The sequence below is a fragment of the Triturus cristatus genome, chromosome 11 (genome assembly GCF_964204655.1).
Source record: "Triturus cristatus chromosome 11, aTriCri1.1, whole genome shotgun sequence".
In the NCBI taxonomy this organism is placed as follows: domain Eukaryota; kingdom Metazoa; phylum Chordata; class Amphibia; order Caudata; family Salamandridae; genus Triturus; species Triturus cristatus.
In genome coordinates, this window is record NC_140594.1 from 132,083,912 (window position 1) to 132,101,646 (window position 17,735).

Here is a 17,735-nt window from a genome sequence, read left to right on the forward strand (position 1 = left end):
ATTCATAGATTATGACTATTGATGAGTATCCCCTGGATGAGAAGGATTAGTTACTTACCTGTAATCCTTGTTCTCATCCAGGGGTATACTCATCAGTCATAAGCGACTCACCCACCTCCCCGGACGAGCATGGTTTCTCTTTAAGTACGTGATGTATGGTATGCAGATCTACTCAGGTGCGGATGCACCTCCAAAAAGAACTGGCCCAACTGCCACCTGTAATGCATCATGGGAGCAGGGGGTCTCATGCAGGTCTTAAAGGCACGGTCCCCCTACTCTAATGCCTTAAAGGCAAGGTGTCAGTTTTCTTTGTTTCTTGATACTCTGCTGCAGCCTACTGGCGAATGCTTACAATTACAAGTTGCTTTATGACAATAAAGCAGTGCTGTGTTATAATTTGCCTGATGCTTCCTTTTTTCCTTACGGGTTAGGGGGCACTACTATGCAAACATACGTAATTTACAGCATTGTCATGTTTTGAACAGTTTTAGGCTGCATGTATATGTTTTCACATATGTATATATATATGTATTTTCTATATGCTCCGGGATCCCGCACATGGGCGGGGATTATTCATAGATTATGACTTTGAGTATACCCCTGGATGAGAACTAGGATTACAGGTAAGTAACTAATCCTTATGTGTCAGGGTTCACTTCTGGGAGGTTCACTTCTGGGAGCCGTAGAAGTCGTAAATATTTGGGGCATGTCAATTCTCTAAAGTCTTGTGTTAGAAGGGATATACAAGGGCACCACAATTTCCCGAAGGCCTCGCCTTGGTTTGTTAGTGTCAAGGATATTCTTTCCATGCCTAGAATATTCCATAGCTTATGTAGCCATCCTGTGTGAGTTGGTAGTTGCAGCGTGCCCCAGTTCGTTAGGACATTCTGTGTCGCTGCCTGCAGCGCCAGACCTATCTGTCTGCCCCGCCTGGACTTCAAGGGATATGTTAAGGGGTTTGGTAACCCTAACAACACGTAAGCGGGGAATCTAGGTATTTGTGTCTCTAAGTGAGTGTCCATCTCATCAAGTATTTGAGTCCAGTATGGTTGGAGTTGGGGGCAGTCCCACAGCACATGCACCAAGGTCTACTGTGCTCCGCAGCCCCTCCAACACACATCACTGCGATTTGGATCCATTTTGTGCAATCTAGATGGATTGAGGTACCTCTGTGGTTATTTTGATAAAGGTTTCGGTGAGGGAGGTATTTGTGGCAGTGTGTCTTGCCCTAAAACATATATCACTCCACTCTTTCTTGTTTAGCTGTCGCCCCAGTTCCTGCTCCCACCTATGTTGACTGGCTTTGTACGTGTGCTTGCAGTGCTGGATCAAAAACGCATAAATCTCGGAGATGAGATGTTTACCTGAAGTATGGGAGACCAGCCAATACTTGTATGCCGTAAGTGGTCTCTGAATGGAGTGTTTATTACCGGGGTGTGTTAACCAGTGGCAGAGTTGTAGATAGTGTAATCTTTCAGATTCGGGAAGAATAAAGTCCAGACTCGGTTACATAAAGTGAATCACCCCGTCTATCATATGCCCTATTGAACGACACTCAGCATCTCCATTCCATGAATGCCCCAGGGTCAACCCCTCAGGTAAAGTCTGGATTATTGAGTAGTGGCGTCAGCGGGAAGGGCAAGGAGGTAAGACCACATTTGATGCCTATTTGATCCCACGCATCCATTATCACTTGTGTGATGGGCGAAGGTGTAGGTTCTTGGTCTATCGGTTTTCTTGAGGAAGAGAATCTTTTACAGAGAAGTACCCGCCACTGCTTTGTCTTGGAAAAGCCCATGATTCTCTGACACGGACTGGTGCCACTCCATCAGGTACTGTAGCTGCGCCGCCGGGTAATACAGGTGGCGATCAGGAATGCCCGTGCCTCCATCCTTGGGTGGGATGTAACACAACTCCCTCCACATGCTTGGTTTCTTTCCGGGCCAGATACATTGAACGATTTCAGCCTGTAATGTATTAAGCATTCCTTTGGGTGGGGCTAAAGGCAGTGTTTGGAATATATAGACGATCTTGGGGAGTATGGTCATTTTGACCGCAGCAATACAGCCTAACTAGGAGTTCTGATGGTGTTTCCAATTAGTTACCTCGCTCCTAATCTGTCTTAGTAGGGTTTGATAATTTATTGAAGCGGTCTATTGGATGGTAGGTGCTAGTTCAATTCCCAGATATGGAAGTGCAGCAGGTTGCCATTTGATAGGGTATTGGGCTTGTAAACGTGTCACTAACTCCTGGGGCATCAAGAGGCCTATTGCCTGTGATTTCTCGACATTAACTTTAAAGCCTGCTGTCCATCCAAACGCTTCCAGTTCCTCTAGAGGTATCGGCAGTGTGCAGGCAGGATTACCCAAAGTGAGCAGTATGTCGTCTGCACACAGACTTAGTTTGTGATGCTCTCCCCAAAGATGACACCAATAATCCCGGGGTTATCCCTCACTCTTTGGACAAGGGCCTCCATGCATAGAGCAAATGGGAGAGGGAATAGTGGACAACTGTGTCTTGTACCTCTACCTATCTGGAAAGGGTCGGAGGTGTGGCCATTCGCCCGCACTGACCCCATAGGGAGATACTAACAATTCATAATTCACGTCTTTAATTTGTCACCTAGACCAAAGTGCACTATAACCTGCTCTAGGTAAGGCCAATGTACCCTATCAAAGGCTTTTTCGGCATCTATGGCTAGCAGCATAGTCTCACCTGAGGTTCTCGTTGCCTTTTATATGTAAAATGTGTTTGGATTTAACACCAGTTTGTCTGTGTGGAATAAACCCCGCCTGGTCTGGGTCTATGATTTTGGGCAAAAACTGACATATTCTGTGTGCTAAAATGCCAGTGAATAGTTTAAAATCTACATTCAGCAGAGAAATAGGTCGATAAGAGCTACACTGCTGTTTGTCTTTCCCTGGTTTGGGCACTACCGCAATAGAGGCAGCTAGCATTGATGCAGGGATTGCACCAGGTTGTGTGAAGGAGTTAAAAAGCTGCGTTAATACAGGAGCTAAAACATTGAAGAATCTGTTGTAGAAAATAGGCAGGTACCCGTCTGAACCTGGTGACTTGGAGAGTTTTAAGCGAGAAATGGCTGAGATTACCTCCTCAGGTCGTATGTCCTCCTCTTGTGTCTCTGCCTGCACCTGGGTAAGGCAAGATGTGTTTGCTCCTTGGAGATAGATAGTGCTACCTAGGGGGGGTCTAGGTCTTGCCTTGTATATACTGTTTGTAGAACCTCTTAAATGAGTCCGCTATATCTCTGTCGCTAGTGAGGAGCCCTTTCTCCTGAGACTGCAGCGCGGCTATTCCTGTCGCTTCATGCGCAGTTTGTTGGCCAGGAGTCTGCCGCACCTGTCCCCCCAACATAATATGAGTGTCGTTGGCGGAGCGCCACATACTTGGCTCGATCGATATCTTGGCCTGCCAGTTGAGCACGTATAGCAGTTAACTGGTGCCACACCCTTGGCTCACCAGTGCGTTGTAGAATGCGTTCTAATTCCTTAACCTGAGTGGAGAGAATGTCTCACAGCGAAGGGGAAATGTCTCTCTTTCCCCTTCGCAGTGAGTTATCAGCAGCAGGAGTAGAGAGGAGTTTCCCCCTGATTACTGCTTTCAATGCCTCCCACAGTGTCGCAGTAGATACCGCAGGCGTGTTGTTGAGTATTAGATAGTTTAAGATAGCTGTTTGGATTTGGGATATCACTGCGGAATCTTGTAGCATAATTTCACGCAGGCACCATGTCCGGCGAGGGGGCTGTATTGGAGGCAGAGATAATGAGTGTTACCGCTGAGTGGTCAGAGAGCACTATTGGGAGAATTTCTTTCTCTGTGGTGTAACCATGTATGTCTCTTGTGCCCAGGAAATGATCTAGTCTTGCATATTTTTTGTGCGCAGAAGAGTAGAAGGTGTATTCCTGTTCCTCTGGTTGGAAATCTCTCGATATGTCACAAAGCCCTATGTCTCTAACCCACTTATAATGCCCCGGTTTGTCTGTGTCGTTGTGTCAATCTATCTAGGTCTGTATTAAAAACTAAGGTTTTTTGGCCTTTATTTGGCCTGTACAGTGATCCCACAATGAAAGTCCTGTTTCCTAATGTAAGCTGATATGTGAGTAGCCTGCCCCTAGTCTCCCTACGTCCAATTGTCCCACTAGGAGGAGCGCGCCACCAGTATGGCCACACCTGCTCTCTTAGAGGGGGTGGAGGAGAAGACTTGATGTTGGGAATGCCCGTGAACGGAGTCTGTGACAATCCCTGGACAGGAGGTGCGTTCCCTGGAGCAGGCATATGTCTGCCCCAGAATTCTCTAGGTAGGACAAAACTGCCTTGCGTTTGACTGGACTATTGAGACCTTTGACATTCCGAGTTAATATTTTAAGGGTTGTGTCTGGCATCTAGTTGTAATAAAGAGCTGAGTGGCTTTCCTGTGGGCCTGTGCATTACCATGAAGTGGACTAACACTCTGTATAGAGGTGTTGTATGAGGTGCGACGTGTGACCATGGTGAACCTGAAAATAGTCCCCAAACCCAAAAACCAGAGCAATTTGTAGATTAAGATAGAAAACATTTGATATAGATCTAAGGGCCGCTTGCTGCCCCTCTGCTATCTGACTGATTTGCATATGGCTGGGTTCAAACTGGAATGGCATGGTGAGCAAAAAAACGATGGGTTTAGGCCAAGATGTCTGTACTGGGGTGAATGTATGACATTGTTCTGCATTCTGTCCATCAATTGTTGTTTTTGCATTTGTCACCCCGAGTGGGACGGGTATGCCCAGACGTGGGTCCCGTGCTCTCCATGCCACCGGGATCAAGCTATCCTGGCTGAAGAGGGGTGAAACCCCGAAACCGGTCCTAGGATGCTTGTTTCCAGCCCAGGGAGGACCTGGCTTGGCAGTTCGGTCTGGACTGTTCCCAATAAGGCACAGGGTCAAGACTGATTTTCATATGGCTGGGTTCAAACTGGAATGGCATGGTGAGCAAAAAAACGATGGATTTAGGCCCAGATCTCTGTACTGGGGTGAATGTATGACATTGTTCGGCATTCTGTCCATCAATTGTTGTTTTTGCCTCTGCTATCTCGGCTGGGTACTGCCATGTCGGTCCCGTCTTCACTCCTCGTTGCTCCCTCGGTTTCTGCGAGCTCTCTTGTGTGCAGGAGAGGAGTCTGACAGCTGTCTTTTTGCTCGGGTTCTATACCGAGGATTTGGCAGATCTCAGGCAGGGAACGTAGCTGGTGGAGCTTCCCTCTAGGCAAAAGATAATACTGATAGGGTGGCCCCAGGAGTAAGCCACTCCCTTGTCCCATAAGTGCTGTGTGACAGACCTAAACTTGCGCCGTCTTTGTAGTGTGATGGCTGCCAGGTCTTGAAATAGTACAGATGTCTGGCCTCAGAAGCTGAGGGGGTGTTTCTCACAAGCTTTACAGAGTATTTCATCCTTCATAGGGAATTAATGTAAACAGACCAATATGTCCGCTGGGGGTGTCCTTTCTGGTTGTGTTCTCCCGGCTCGGTGGGCACGATCTATTTTCATTACAGTCTCAGGAGGTGGCCCTAGAATATGGCGTAAGATATCCCCTACAAAGGCGAACATATCCTCTCCTTCGGTTTTAGATGCCGCTTCCTATATCTGTATGTTGTGGCACCTTGACCTGTTTTCGAGGTCTTCGGTGTGGGCTTGTAGCTCGAGGTGTTGCTCTCAAAGTCTAAGGACCTCCTGCTGCAGCGTGTTCATTTTTTTCCTGGTAACTGTCGCCACGTTCCTCCAGTGTTGCAACTCGTTCCCCTAGTGAGTCAATATCCCTACGGACCTCTCGGATGTCCTGCGATAGTTCTCTTTTAACCTCCTGTAGATCATCCCTGAGCGAGGAGAACAAAGATTCTAAAAAAGCCCGAGTCACCGGCTCCTCAGGTGTGGCTTTGTCTCAAGATCTTAACAGTTCCAGGGGAGTGCTCCCGTCTCCAGTGGCTGCTCCCGTGGGCCCTACGAGCATGTCCTTAATTGTACAATCTTTTTTGGAGTGGGCGGATGTCATCTCTGTTGCCGGTCGGGCTGGCCCGTTTTGCTGTGAAGTATCTAATGTGGTATGGTCGTTTCTACTGGGCTTCCTGTCTTACACCTTGTGTTCGGATCAACTCCCCCAGCTCCCGGTCACATTAAGAGGCTGGGTCCTTATCCCAAGATTTCTGACAGAGAAGTTGCGGCCATTGACTTCACCAGCAGTTTGCTCACAGGGGCCGGCAGGTGGGAGTGGTGTGCAGGTGTTCCTAATCCTGTCTGGGGCCACAGTTCGGTGTAAATAGGGGTATTTCCCCAACGCTGGTATGTCGTGGGCCACCGCTAGTAAAGAGCACTTGCCTGGTGGTGTCTTAGAATGAGGGCTCCCCCCTTCGGTCTCTTAGAAAGAGTAGCTCGTCACTAGTGTGTTTTACAGCTGGCCTCCCCTAACTGTCGGTCGGTTCTACTCCTGGAGCCCGCGGTAATATTCCGTTCTAAAGGACCTGCTTGTCCTGGGCCTTCTCGTTTATCCCCCTGTCTTCCTCTGGGACAGGTTCAGCAAGGTCTGCACTTTCGAGGGTTTCTCTGCCACGGGCCCCTCAGTTGCGCAGTTTGCGCTGTATTGTTGCAGGCTGTGTCAGGGTTGATGGGGCGGGTGGTCCCCCCCCCCCCTCACCACTCGCTTCGCTCCAATTGCAGCTCAGGAACAGGGCCAGGTCCCTGGAGTTGGTAATCAGGGGGCCCCTGGACCCAGCCGCAATCGCAACCGGGCGAACTTAGGCCCCACTCCACTGGCCACGTCTCCTTCACCGTGGTGCTATCCTCTGGCGGTAAAGCAGTCTCGTCGGTGAGGGAGGCTGACTTCTCCACCTTCTCCACGTTTCTTTAGACTCAGCCCGGCAGAGGGGGCTGGGCTCAGCCTCAGTGGCGATCTCAGCCCAACGATGGCAGGCCTCACCTCGTAGGCTCCGGCTGCTTTTGCGTTGCGACCCTCCGATGTTCAGCAGCAGAGCTGGGGGTCAGGCCGTCTCCCATTCGATTTCCTCCTCTCACCGGTCTCTATCAGGTGGCAGGGTGAGGGTCTATGCGTTCAGGCTCAGCCTTGGTCACAGCCTGGCTTGCGGGCCGCACTCCTTCCCCACCGTGTACACTCTCCGGTCTGCTTAGGACAATCGTTTTTTTTTCTCCTCTGATACCATCTCAGGATTCCCCGGTACCTCTGAAATAGTTTCACAGGTCCTATTGAGAAGGATATGAGCTATTTGGCGGCCAGGTTGGCTACAGGGACGGAGTGACGGGATCAGGACATCCTACTTGTCCGCCATCTTGGCCACGGTCCGTACTTAGATATTTAAAGTATATTCTCTGTCTCTCTGGCTGATGGAATGATGTTAACTTGGGCCCAGGTGTCCTTGCTGTTGGAAGTGCAGGCAGGGCTGCCGCAGAAAGCTTTTGTAACTGTTATTCCAGGATATTCTGTCCCATTATGAGCACAAGTTGAGCACACACAATTTGATTGTAACTGCAGGTAAAGTGAAGGCTAGGCTTCTTGGTCGCACCATTCCTGACCATGAACTACTGTCATTCTTCTATGACACATACCTCTGATTTAACCCCCACCTGTTTTGCCCCAAAGTGCACTGGTAGAAAATTACAATGCTAAGCCGTCCCTCTAGCATTTTAAGTTTTGGTACCATAACATTGTCTGACATCAATATTTTGGCCTAAATATCATCACAAAAATATCGCCCAATTGGAATTAATAGCAAAAAATCTACACCCAAAGGGACAATATTCTTATAAATTATATTTGGGACACAACATTTACATCAGGCGATATTTGTATACAATATTCATATATGCCATCATATTGACATGCTCTGCTAATCAGCCCTTTGCTTTTCTGCACTCCCAAAGGTTTTTCATGGTCTTTCCTGGTAATTCTTAGGTAGTTAAATACTGTTATGATGTACGTCGTATATTGCTCTTTTGTTTCTTTTTATGCTATTTTGGACTGCTTTAAAAAAATATATATTATTACTCACCATTATTAATATCTCCTTCTGTTACGTGGTGTTTGTGCTTCTTTTTTATACTTTTAATTCCGTGATGCCTACTGCATTAATTTGTTTGAACAGGAAGACCATATCAATATTGTCTCATTTAATAGTGTTCTCTCTTTCTTGACATATCCCCTGGTTTGTTTTCAGTCGTTTGGACCAGAGCCCAGACACTTCGCTCGTCAACTGCAGCAGAGACAGTCTAAGCAGCCTTCAGTCTGAGCTCCAGGCTGGGAACCACACAAATCGACTGAGGAGCACAGGCATTGTCAGGTACATCTCAGCCGCCCGCATGTTTGCCCTCTTTCTAAAGAATGGTGTTTTAATCAGATAGAACACCACACGCTCAATGTCATTGACCATGTTCAGTGTTACATTTTCAAGAGTCTTTGAATGGTGGCTGGAGAACTTCCTCTTTGAAGTGAAATTTGTTGTGAGAAATGCAGAGGATAAATGAGAGCAGAGCTTACCGCTTCCCTTTGAAGATCAAACTTGCAGATGAAAACCTTGGTTACACAGAGTCCTACTCTTCCTTTTCACAGTCTTTACAAGAAGAGGATGATCTCTGTCCATAAAGTAAGGCCCTTCTACTCAAAAAGCATAAAAATAAAATAATTGCTTTCACTTTCATGGCGTAGATGAATATCTGTCCATCATATGGTGCCTAGACGCTCCTTTTTCTTCCTTTCCTTACAGTATGAGGGCACGTTAAAACTGTCAAATATTTGATCACCACCAGTGTTCCTTCTGAATATGTTTTCTTTGGGTGCTGTAGAAGTGTGTGTTTGCACATCCTTCAGCTGTGTGCATTTTAGCAATGAGCTATCATTGTGAGCTTACTACTGAGGGTATTATGGGTATCTTGTAAACCCCTCTTGCCCTTCAATGAAGCCCTCATGGACGTCCTTCTGGGCACTTGGTCAGTGTCTTTCATGGCTCTGCACTTCTGGCGTGGAAAGTCTTGTCAGAACTGATGCACGCACGGGCGGCGTCTAAGTAGGCACCCCGAAGTCATCCCGGCGACCACGACTCCGGCGATAGACGCGAAGGCGACCGACGCCACCTACCGACGCGCAGGGGTTTTGCTGAAGAAAAATTCTTCAGATCCAGTCTGAGGCCTGGGGGTTATTCTAATGTAAGGAATCTATAATATATGTCCCTTTCAGATTCATCGTTACCGAAGGTAAGTAACTCGTTCAATGTGTGTGTTTGGCTGTGTTTGGTAATGTCTTTCGTCCCAATAAACAGTGTTGTTCCATGTAAGCTATGCCTGGTGTCAAGGACTAACAAAAGTATATGTTACTTCTTATCATACTGAGTTTAGCTCTGGCACAATTGTGTGCATTCTTGGCATAATAGTTGTCATCCTGGACATATTTTGGGTTTTCTTGAACTAGTTTTACCTACTGGCAGCCATCACTGACTAATTGTGACCATGACTGACCTAATTTTCGCCACACTTGACATTATGATGGCCGCATTGGGCATAAAAATGGCCGTGACTGATGTACTATGAGCATCCTGCCCTTCATGGTGTTCAGCCTTGCCACGGTGATGCCTCTGATATAATGTTGATCCTTATTGGGATATTATAGGCATCCTTGGTATTACGGTTCAGCATCCATAGCATGTGATCATAAAGTGTGAGCATTTTAACCAGATTTTGTACATATGAAGCATTTATACATGTGAGTATGTGGTAAAAATGACAAGCTGATGTTTGGGGACTGCATATTTCCTAAAATGAAAACTGGTGTTTTGAATGCAAAAATTATGTTTCTTTCAGAAAAGAAATTTGGATACTTGAGTTTGTTTGCTCAAAATGGAAGAGGTATTTGAAGAAAAAAACTTATTTTCAGAAACTGATATGCAGATGAAAACAAAATGGTTGCATTTCCAAAAGATATTTAAAGATGATAGTTTGAAATTGACGATCTCATTAGTGCTCTGGACTCCACTGCCAGCTGTGGTGCTGCTGGACCAGATGGCATATCTGTTGATTTATTCACATTTGAGAGGGATAGCTGGATCAAGCATTTGCACGATGTGGCAAACAGAATCGCAAGGGATGCTTCAATTTCGGAACCTTGGAAGAGTGCGGAGGTGATCCCTATCTATGAAAAGGGGGACAGGTGGTTGGCAGCTAACTATTGTCAAATTAGCCTAATAGATTATGTGCAAAATATTTTTTTGTGGCTTTATTGAACAAAACCCAATTATGAATTAAGGAAATACTGTCTCCCTACCCAGCTAGTTTTTGTAAGAAAATCAGCACGTTTGACCAAGTGTTTCACTTTTTGCTCATTTACAGGAAGATGGTAGTAGTTGGGAAGGCTAGCCTATATGTGGCCTCCGTCGACGTTAAGTTGGCTTTTGGTTTGGTGCCCCGCTACAAGTTGTGGAAGGTTCTTATGGACATGCCTTCTTCCATCCTAGATTTGGTCATTCACCTGCATGAAGGAAATTGCACCAGAATTCGGTGGGGCAGCCAGGGCCAACTCAGCGACTGGTTTTCCATTGCCAAAGGTGTTAGGCATGGATGTGTCTTGGCGCCTACATTGTTTTCCCTCTATTTGAATGATGTTGTTCAGTCACTCTTACAAAATCTTACTAGTGCACCTAAGTTAACCTCTGTAAAAGTGCCTATTTTGCTCTTTGTGGACGATGCATTATTAATTTCAAAAACCCCAAGTGGGTTTCAACATTTGTTTAGTTTCAAGGAATTTTGTGCATCCAGTGGTTTAGAGATTAATACCGACAAGACCAAGTATATGCCGTTCAATCAATATAACATTTTCAAAAGCAAACTAGCTCTAGGGACTGCAGCACTTGAGAGAGGGTAGACTCTTTTAATTATCTGGGGATTAAACTATCATCCAACATGACCTGGAAAGTAAATTTAGAGAAAATTACCCTGAAGCATAAGCAGATTGCTGGTGTAATTTGTAACGAACACTCTGCGTCCTTTAGTAAGCTAATTGCCCCCTGCCCTTCAAATATGAGGCGAAAGTTGGATCAGCTCTGCATTATGGGGGTTTATAAACTGTACAGGCCTTACAAATTCAGAGAATACATTCTTTAGGAGCTTGGCCCACCTCGTGCCCAGTACTCCACTACTTCCCATGTTGTTTGATATGGGCAGTGAGACCATAGCCCATAAGGCCAAAATTGCGGCCTCTAAGGACCACACCAGAGCTCATTCACTATGCTTCCGCCTTGTCATAAGTTAAGCGGCTTGATAGCTTTAATACAATTGGTTGTCTTGTGCAACTAAAACAACAACTGTATTCGCTTGGCCTTAAAGATTGGTGGTAGACTCCAGCATGTTATCCTGTGCCCTAAAAAGAATTGTTAAAAAAGCTCTACTGGAGCTGTGTGACAGTCGACTGTTCACTATGTAGGGGGATCATCAGTAGCTGGGGAATTTATTATTCCTATTGGGACACCTCTGGAGAGGAAATTATATTTCCAGTTTAGGGTTGGTACGCTTCCCCTAAGATCATTCACCAGCAAATGGAATGTAAATTAATCTGGCTCGTGCCCAGCCTGTAGCAGTGTTGTAGAAACTGTTGCCCATGTCGTCTTTAGTTGTCCAGCCTATGTGTCAGTTGTAACTAATGTAATTGTGTAGGCAGTTGAGCACACAACTATCTCGTTTCTGCTGCATGCTTGCACTGTAGCAAGATTCTTAGGGCGCTTCTGGTACATAAGAAGGAAAGCGCTATCCGCACAGGATACTTGATGCATTATGTCTTAAGGAATAATTAATTGATTTAACCCTCTGGTGAGCTGTTGATTTGACAATGTTAATGCTACCCAACAAAGATTGTGAGACTGTTTAGTATGGTCATAGCGTCAATTAATCTTTTAATGGGACCCCCCCCCCCCCCCGATGACCGCCGTGTAGGAGCCCTGTCCAGAGCTCCGGGTTGGGGATCACCATATCTGGTCTTTATCCCCGAAAAACCCTGCCATCCACTCCTCGCCGCAGCACGCCCTAGGTATACTGCAAACTGCGATCACGTAGGAACAAGTTGTGGCTTTCTGGACTTACCAGCACCGAAGATTTCCGGTAGAGGATTTCTGCACCCCGACGCCGTCCATCCAGACCGTGAGGAGACACCGCAGCGTCCTGCTGGAAAGCTGGTCCGCGATTTGCCTTGCCCGGTGTCACCCAGTGAATCGTAAATCGGGCTGGTGGTGCCCAGGTGAGGAGACGAAATCGCTTGCTGCGACTCCCCCCTGCCGGAGTCGGTGCCGAGGCTGAGCTCGCCCTGGGTGGTGCCCAGGTGAGGAGCCGACCTCGCTCGCTGCGACTCCCCCTGCCGGAGTCGATGCCGAGGCTGAGCCCGCTCTCCCACAGATGCGGAGCCTATTTTTCCACCCGCTGGCATTACCAGGGTTAAGGCCGGTGCTGTGGCTGCCAACCTCTTCAGTGCCCATCTTTCTGCCCGCATGTTTCATGAGCCCACAGGGATCCGAGCCTGCCCTCAGCTGTGCCCGCCATCCTCTACGGTGCCCATCTCTCTGCCCGCATGTTTCATGAGCCCACATGGAAGCGAGTCTGCCCTCAGTCCGTCTGCCTTAAATGCCGACGCTGAGCCGATCCACCGGTGACCCGATCCTGCCTTCGGCCCGCCTCTGATGCCGGAGCCTGGCCGCTTTCCCGCCTGCTCAATACCGGCGCTGAACCGGCCTGCTGCCTTAAATGCCGACGCTGAGCCGATCCACAGATGACCCGAGCCTGCCTTCGGCCCGCCTCTGATGCCGGAGCCTGGCCGCTTTCCCGCCTGCTCAATACCGGCGCTGAACCGGCCTGCCGCCCACCGGTGATGCCGAAACTAAGTCCCCTTTCTGCAGCCCGTGACGAGCCAGCCTCCCGCCCGCAGATGACTCCATCTAGCACCGGAGCTGATTGCGATCTTTGAGCCCGCTTCAGATATCATTTCTCACGGTGCCCCAGCGAAAATCCGGCTCGCCTTTCAGCAGCTCACTGCCTGCCTCTCCTAATTAACGGTGTGCGCAGCTGATGCCGGATACCATCAAACGGTGAGCGCTTCGCTACCTACTTTATTTTGTACTCAGTTAAAATTAACCACCGTCTTAACCATGTGTGACGCCACTTTACAATCACCCTAGTCTGTAACTGTTTGCGATGGCCATCTAAATCTGTTTCTATTTTGGATGCATTCATTGCTAGTTTAAATTGAAGTGAAAGGGGACTGATCATCACTTGCCCCATAAATAGTAATTGAAAGAGGACTGCGCAGCTGACTCCACAGCAACAGACAGGGGACAAAGCAGAATCCCACCTACAACAAGAAGCCTCCCACAACAACGGAGAGAGTCATCTGGAAATCGGTTTTTATACTCCAGCTTCCTCAACTTACTGCTCTAGAAACCCACTTGCACCACCCTTAGCTATAAAAAAATAAATAAATGGTCTGGCCACACCTGCCCGGCACTTTTCTTTGCTACTCATCTAAGGCAGGCCCTCTGACGAGGTAGCACCTTCAGCAGCATACCTTGAATGTAGGGCAGACTTGTGAAATCATATCTCCTCGCAAACCGACCACCTGGGATGAAACTTCTTTTCTCCCCCCAGCATGGCTGAGCCGTGCCTGTCCTCCACGGGAACCAACTATTACACCATTATCTACCCCCCTAATCTCTCCAAATCTGCCTCCAAATCCATTAAACACTCCATCCTGAAAAGTCATCCTGAAACGCTGATATCTGACCATCGTCTCTGCGTAAACCAGGGCACTGTCATCAATGACCTCATCTTCCACTCCAGGAAAACGTCCCTCTGGCGCAATGCCTTCTCGAGCCTCCCCAAAGTTCAAGAAACAAGGGACCTCCCTCACGGAAAAAAACTCACAATCACTCCTTCTGCAAATCTGCATGCAGACCTTACCATCACCTTATACAACAGCGGCACCATCCTGATTCAAGGGCCTCCCAAAAACCTTATCAAGTTTGCAGACCTCTTCACCCTCCTTAAAAAACATATTCACAACCCATCCTAGTCCTCGCTCCGGCCACTCCACCCTGCACCCACTCTACCAAGTATACCCTGCATCTCACCAACCACTCCTGCCAGTGTCATTGCCTTGGGGCGACCCGGCCCTGCCTCCCTGTCACCCAAGCATGCCATCCACTGTGCCCCATTACCACCACACCCAGACCTCCCAGGAATCCCCTCTCCATCGAACTCCGAAACTCCCCCTAGGGTCCTCCTTTCACGTCAACCCAGCCCCACCATCACACTTCCAGCACACACCAGAAGTGTCCCCAAACCCTTAACCTCCTGCCACCGGCCCCCTGTAACACCCGTTAGGGTTCACAATACTGATATGGAAACACCTAATTTGGCCCAGAACTCCGGTCGAGTTAGCCCCTCCACTAGGTTCCCATTTCAATCAGACGAAATCGCTCCCACCCGCTTGGCCCCTTGCCCACAAGACCCCCCCCCCCCTCACATAGGGACACGGATCGACCTAGCCCACCTCACTCTATCCCAGTAGCACGCCGGCTTCCAACCCTCAGCCCACCTGAACCCACCGCTAGTTTACCTGAACATACCATCAGAACCGCGCCCCGGCAACGGGTCCCAGGCCTACCAGAACATACCTCTCCTAATGATATTGATATTCTCCACCGTAGATCCACAGAATTAACACGGAGTATCCACAAATCGATTCTGGACCTGAAGCACCTCCTTCACATCACTGAACTCTCCTTCTCTAAACTATGGCTCTCACAGACTGCGACTCACATCCCCTTCACAAAGCCCCTCCTTCATCCTCTACCTCTATCCCAGAGACACCTGCGCCCTCGCAAGCAACCCTGCCACCTCTCTGAGGAGGAAATTCTTGCTCTCCTCCACACCTACAAACCCTCCCCTGGCATGATCAATCCCTCAGAACTCACGGAGGAAGAAGTAGCTGACCTCCTACGTAGTTACGACTCTGCCTTGACAGCCCCATGCCCCTTAGACCCGGAAGGAGAACACCCTATCTGCACGGTTACAACCAACCCTAACAGAGCTGCTACCCGCCGCGTCCGAGGGGTAGTCAATAGCAATCTAGCTAAAGTTCCCACCTCTGCCTCTACTGTCGACACCCACTCCTACCCCTCCCTAGCCGGCCTCCTAATAAACTGCCGGTCAGCTGTAAAGCATGCATCCGATGTCGCCGACCTCATCATGAAACATAAATCGGACCTAGCGATCCTGACTGAATCTTGGCTCCAGGATTCCTCATCGCCATACCTTGACCTCTTAGTCCCACTCAACTATAGCATCGTAAAGTTGGACAGGTACTCAAAGAAACAAGGGGGTGACATTGCCTGTATCAACCTCCTTGTTACGGAACTGCTGGTGAACCCCACGGACTCTTGCGAATACCTCGCACTCGCCATCTCCAACACCTCACAGCTGTGCAAACTGCACATGTTTTACCCCCTCCCCCCCCCCCCCCCCCCAGCAAGAACGACACCTTTACGGACCTCCTCATGGAAATCATCACAGCCAAGGTGTCCCCAAGCTCTAACGACATTTGCTTGGTGACTTTAACTTGCATTGGAACGATCCTAAAGATCCTCAGGTCAATGCCATCAGAGACCTCTTGGCCGATCAAGCCCTTACCCAAGCCTGCTCCCTCCCCACTCACGCAAAAGTTGCCACCCTCGACTGGATCATTGCTAAGGAATCAGCGGTCAAACTTATCTCCATTGATCCTTGTGATTGGTCTGACCACCACGCCATCACTTTCCTCCTGCCCAGCACCCACAAATCATGGGCCCCCAACCCGTGATTCCCAAACGATGGGTTAGGGACACCAAGAACCCCGACCACGAGAAACTGGCAGCTCGTTGCGAGTCTGACCTTCAGCCCCCTCCACAGTGCACATCGGTCACAAACCTAGCGGACCACTACTCCTCCACCATATCCGACATTCTTGATGACCTGGCACTGCTAAAACTAAAAAGAACACAGATCAAAGACAGAAATCCCCTCTAACTGCCTAGCTGCCGCCTCCAAGGCCATCATCCCTTCCTGGACCTCAATAATCAACACCTCCCTCCTACAGGGCTCAATTCCTGATTCGCTCAAGGCGGGCCAAGTTGTCCCCATCCTAAAAAAACCTACGCTGGACCCTGCCTCCGCCGAGAACTATAGACCCATATCCAACATCCCACTCCTTGCCAAAGTTCTGGAAAAATGTGTGCAACAGCAGCTAAGCCTACACATCAACAACTTTCACCTGCTAGATGACTTTCAATCAGGTTTCAGACCTGGACATAGCACGGAAACCATCCTCCTCCACATTGTTGATGACGCTTTCCAAGCCCTAGACCTAGGCAAAACCTGTCTCCTAATCCTTCTAGACCTTTCTTCCGCCTTTGATACGGTGAACCACGAAATTCTCCTTGAACGCCTCAAACTCAGGATGGGGTTGGATGGCACCGTCCTTGAATGGTTTAGATCCTCCCTCCAAAACTGCTCACAGAGAGTCCTCATCAACGGTGATCTATCCGCCCCCTCTCCAGTTTCTGTTGGAGTCCCCCAAGGATCAACCCTCTCCCCTACCCTTTTCAACCTTTATCTTGAACCTCTCACCGAGGTGCTTCGTGCCGCCAACATCTCCTACCTTATGTACGCCGACAATACACAGGTCTACATAAAAATCTCTTCCCCCGAGGACATTTTCTCCCTAAACAAGGCACTGAAGCTGACAGTCCACTGGCTCACCGCCAACCAGCTTAAACTCAACGCAAACAAAACCGAATTCCTTCTGATCTCCACATCCAGACATCCAGGAATGAATCAAGACCATCACTGCACTAAACTACCCTCATACCATGGTTGACTCAACAAAATCCCTGGGAATAACCCTTGACGGCAGCTTGAATATGCACGGCCATATCAACGCGATGGCCAAAACGGCTAGATTCCATCTGAGCTACCTAAGAAACCCTCAACCCTTCCTCGATGTGTCCGACCTTAAAATGGCAACCCAGGCCCTAGTCATTTCCAGACTTGAATATGAATGGTCTACTCTTGCAGGGCTACCCAAGAACTCTCTGGCCCCATTGAAAGCCTGCCTTAACACCGCTGCCAGACTCATAACGGGCTCAAAATAATTTGACCACATCTCTCCCCACCTCAAAGCTCTGAACTGGCTTCCCCTGGCGGTCAGAATACAATTTGAACTGGCTTGCATAACTCACAGACCTCTGTATGCAAATTCACCTACATTTCTTGCACAAAAACTTGTGATATCCGGACAGGCCAGAAACTCCCGATCTGCCAAAAACCTGCTGCTGCAGCCAGCACGCTTACGGAAGAAAAAAACCTACAATCGAGCCTTCTCTGGGGCCGCTCCAAGAATCTGGAACTCTCTCCCACCCTCCATCAGAAGACTTCCTTCCTTGGCACACTTTAAGAAGGAGACCAAAACTTTCTTAATGGGAAAATACCTCATCTAAGGAACACTTTACAATCCCCTCATAGACTTGTTTCCACCCGCCACCTCGGAATTATCCACGGCCTCCATAGATGACACATCTTTCTGGACTCCTGGGCATCCCCTCATGAGCTGTGACTGCGCGCCTTCTTGTATTTTATAACTACCCGCTCTAAGTTTTTTATCCCACATGTAG

The 17,735-nt window shown here is 48.5% G+C and overlaps 1 protein-coding gene across 1 annotated transcript in view; it reads left to right on the forward strand.

Moving 5' to 3' along the window:
• Positions 1 to 17,735, forward strand: part of LOC146783521 (uncharacterized) — a 327,300-nt gene that overhangs the window by 270,148 nt on the left and 39,417 nt on the right. Inside the window, exon 7 of the mRNA XM_085633493.1 lies at positions 8,220 to 8,342. Coding sequence (XP_085489619.1) covers positions 8,220 to 8,342 — 123 coding nt within the window. The remainder of the gene's footprint in view (positions 1 to 8,219; positions 8,343 to 17,735) is intronic.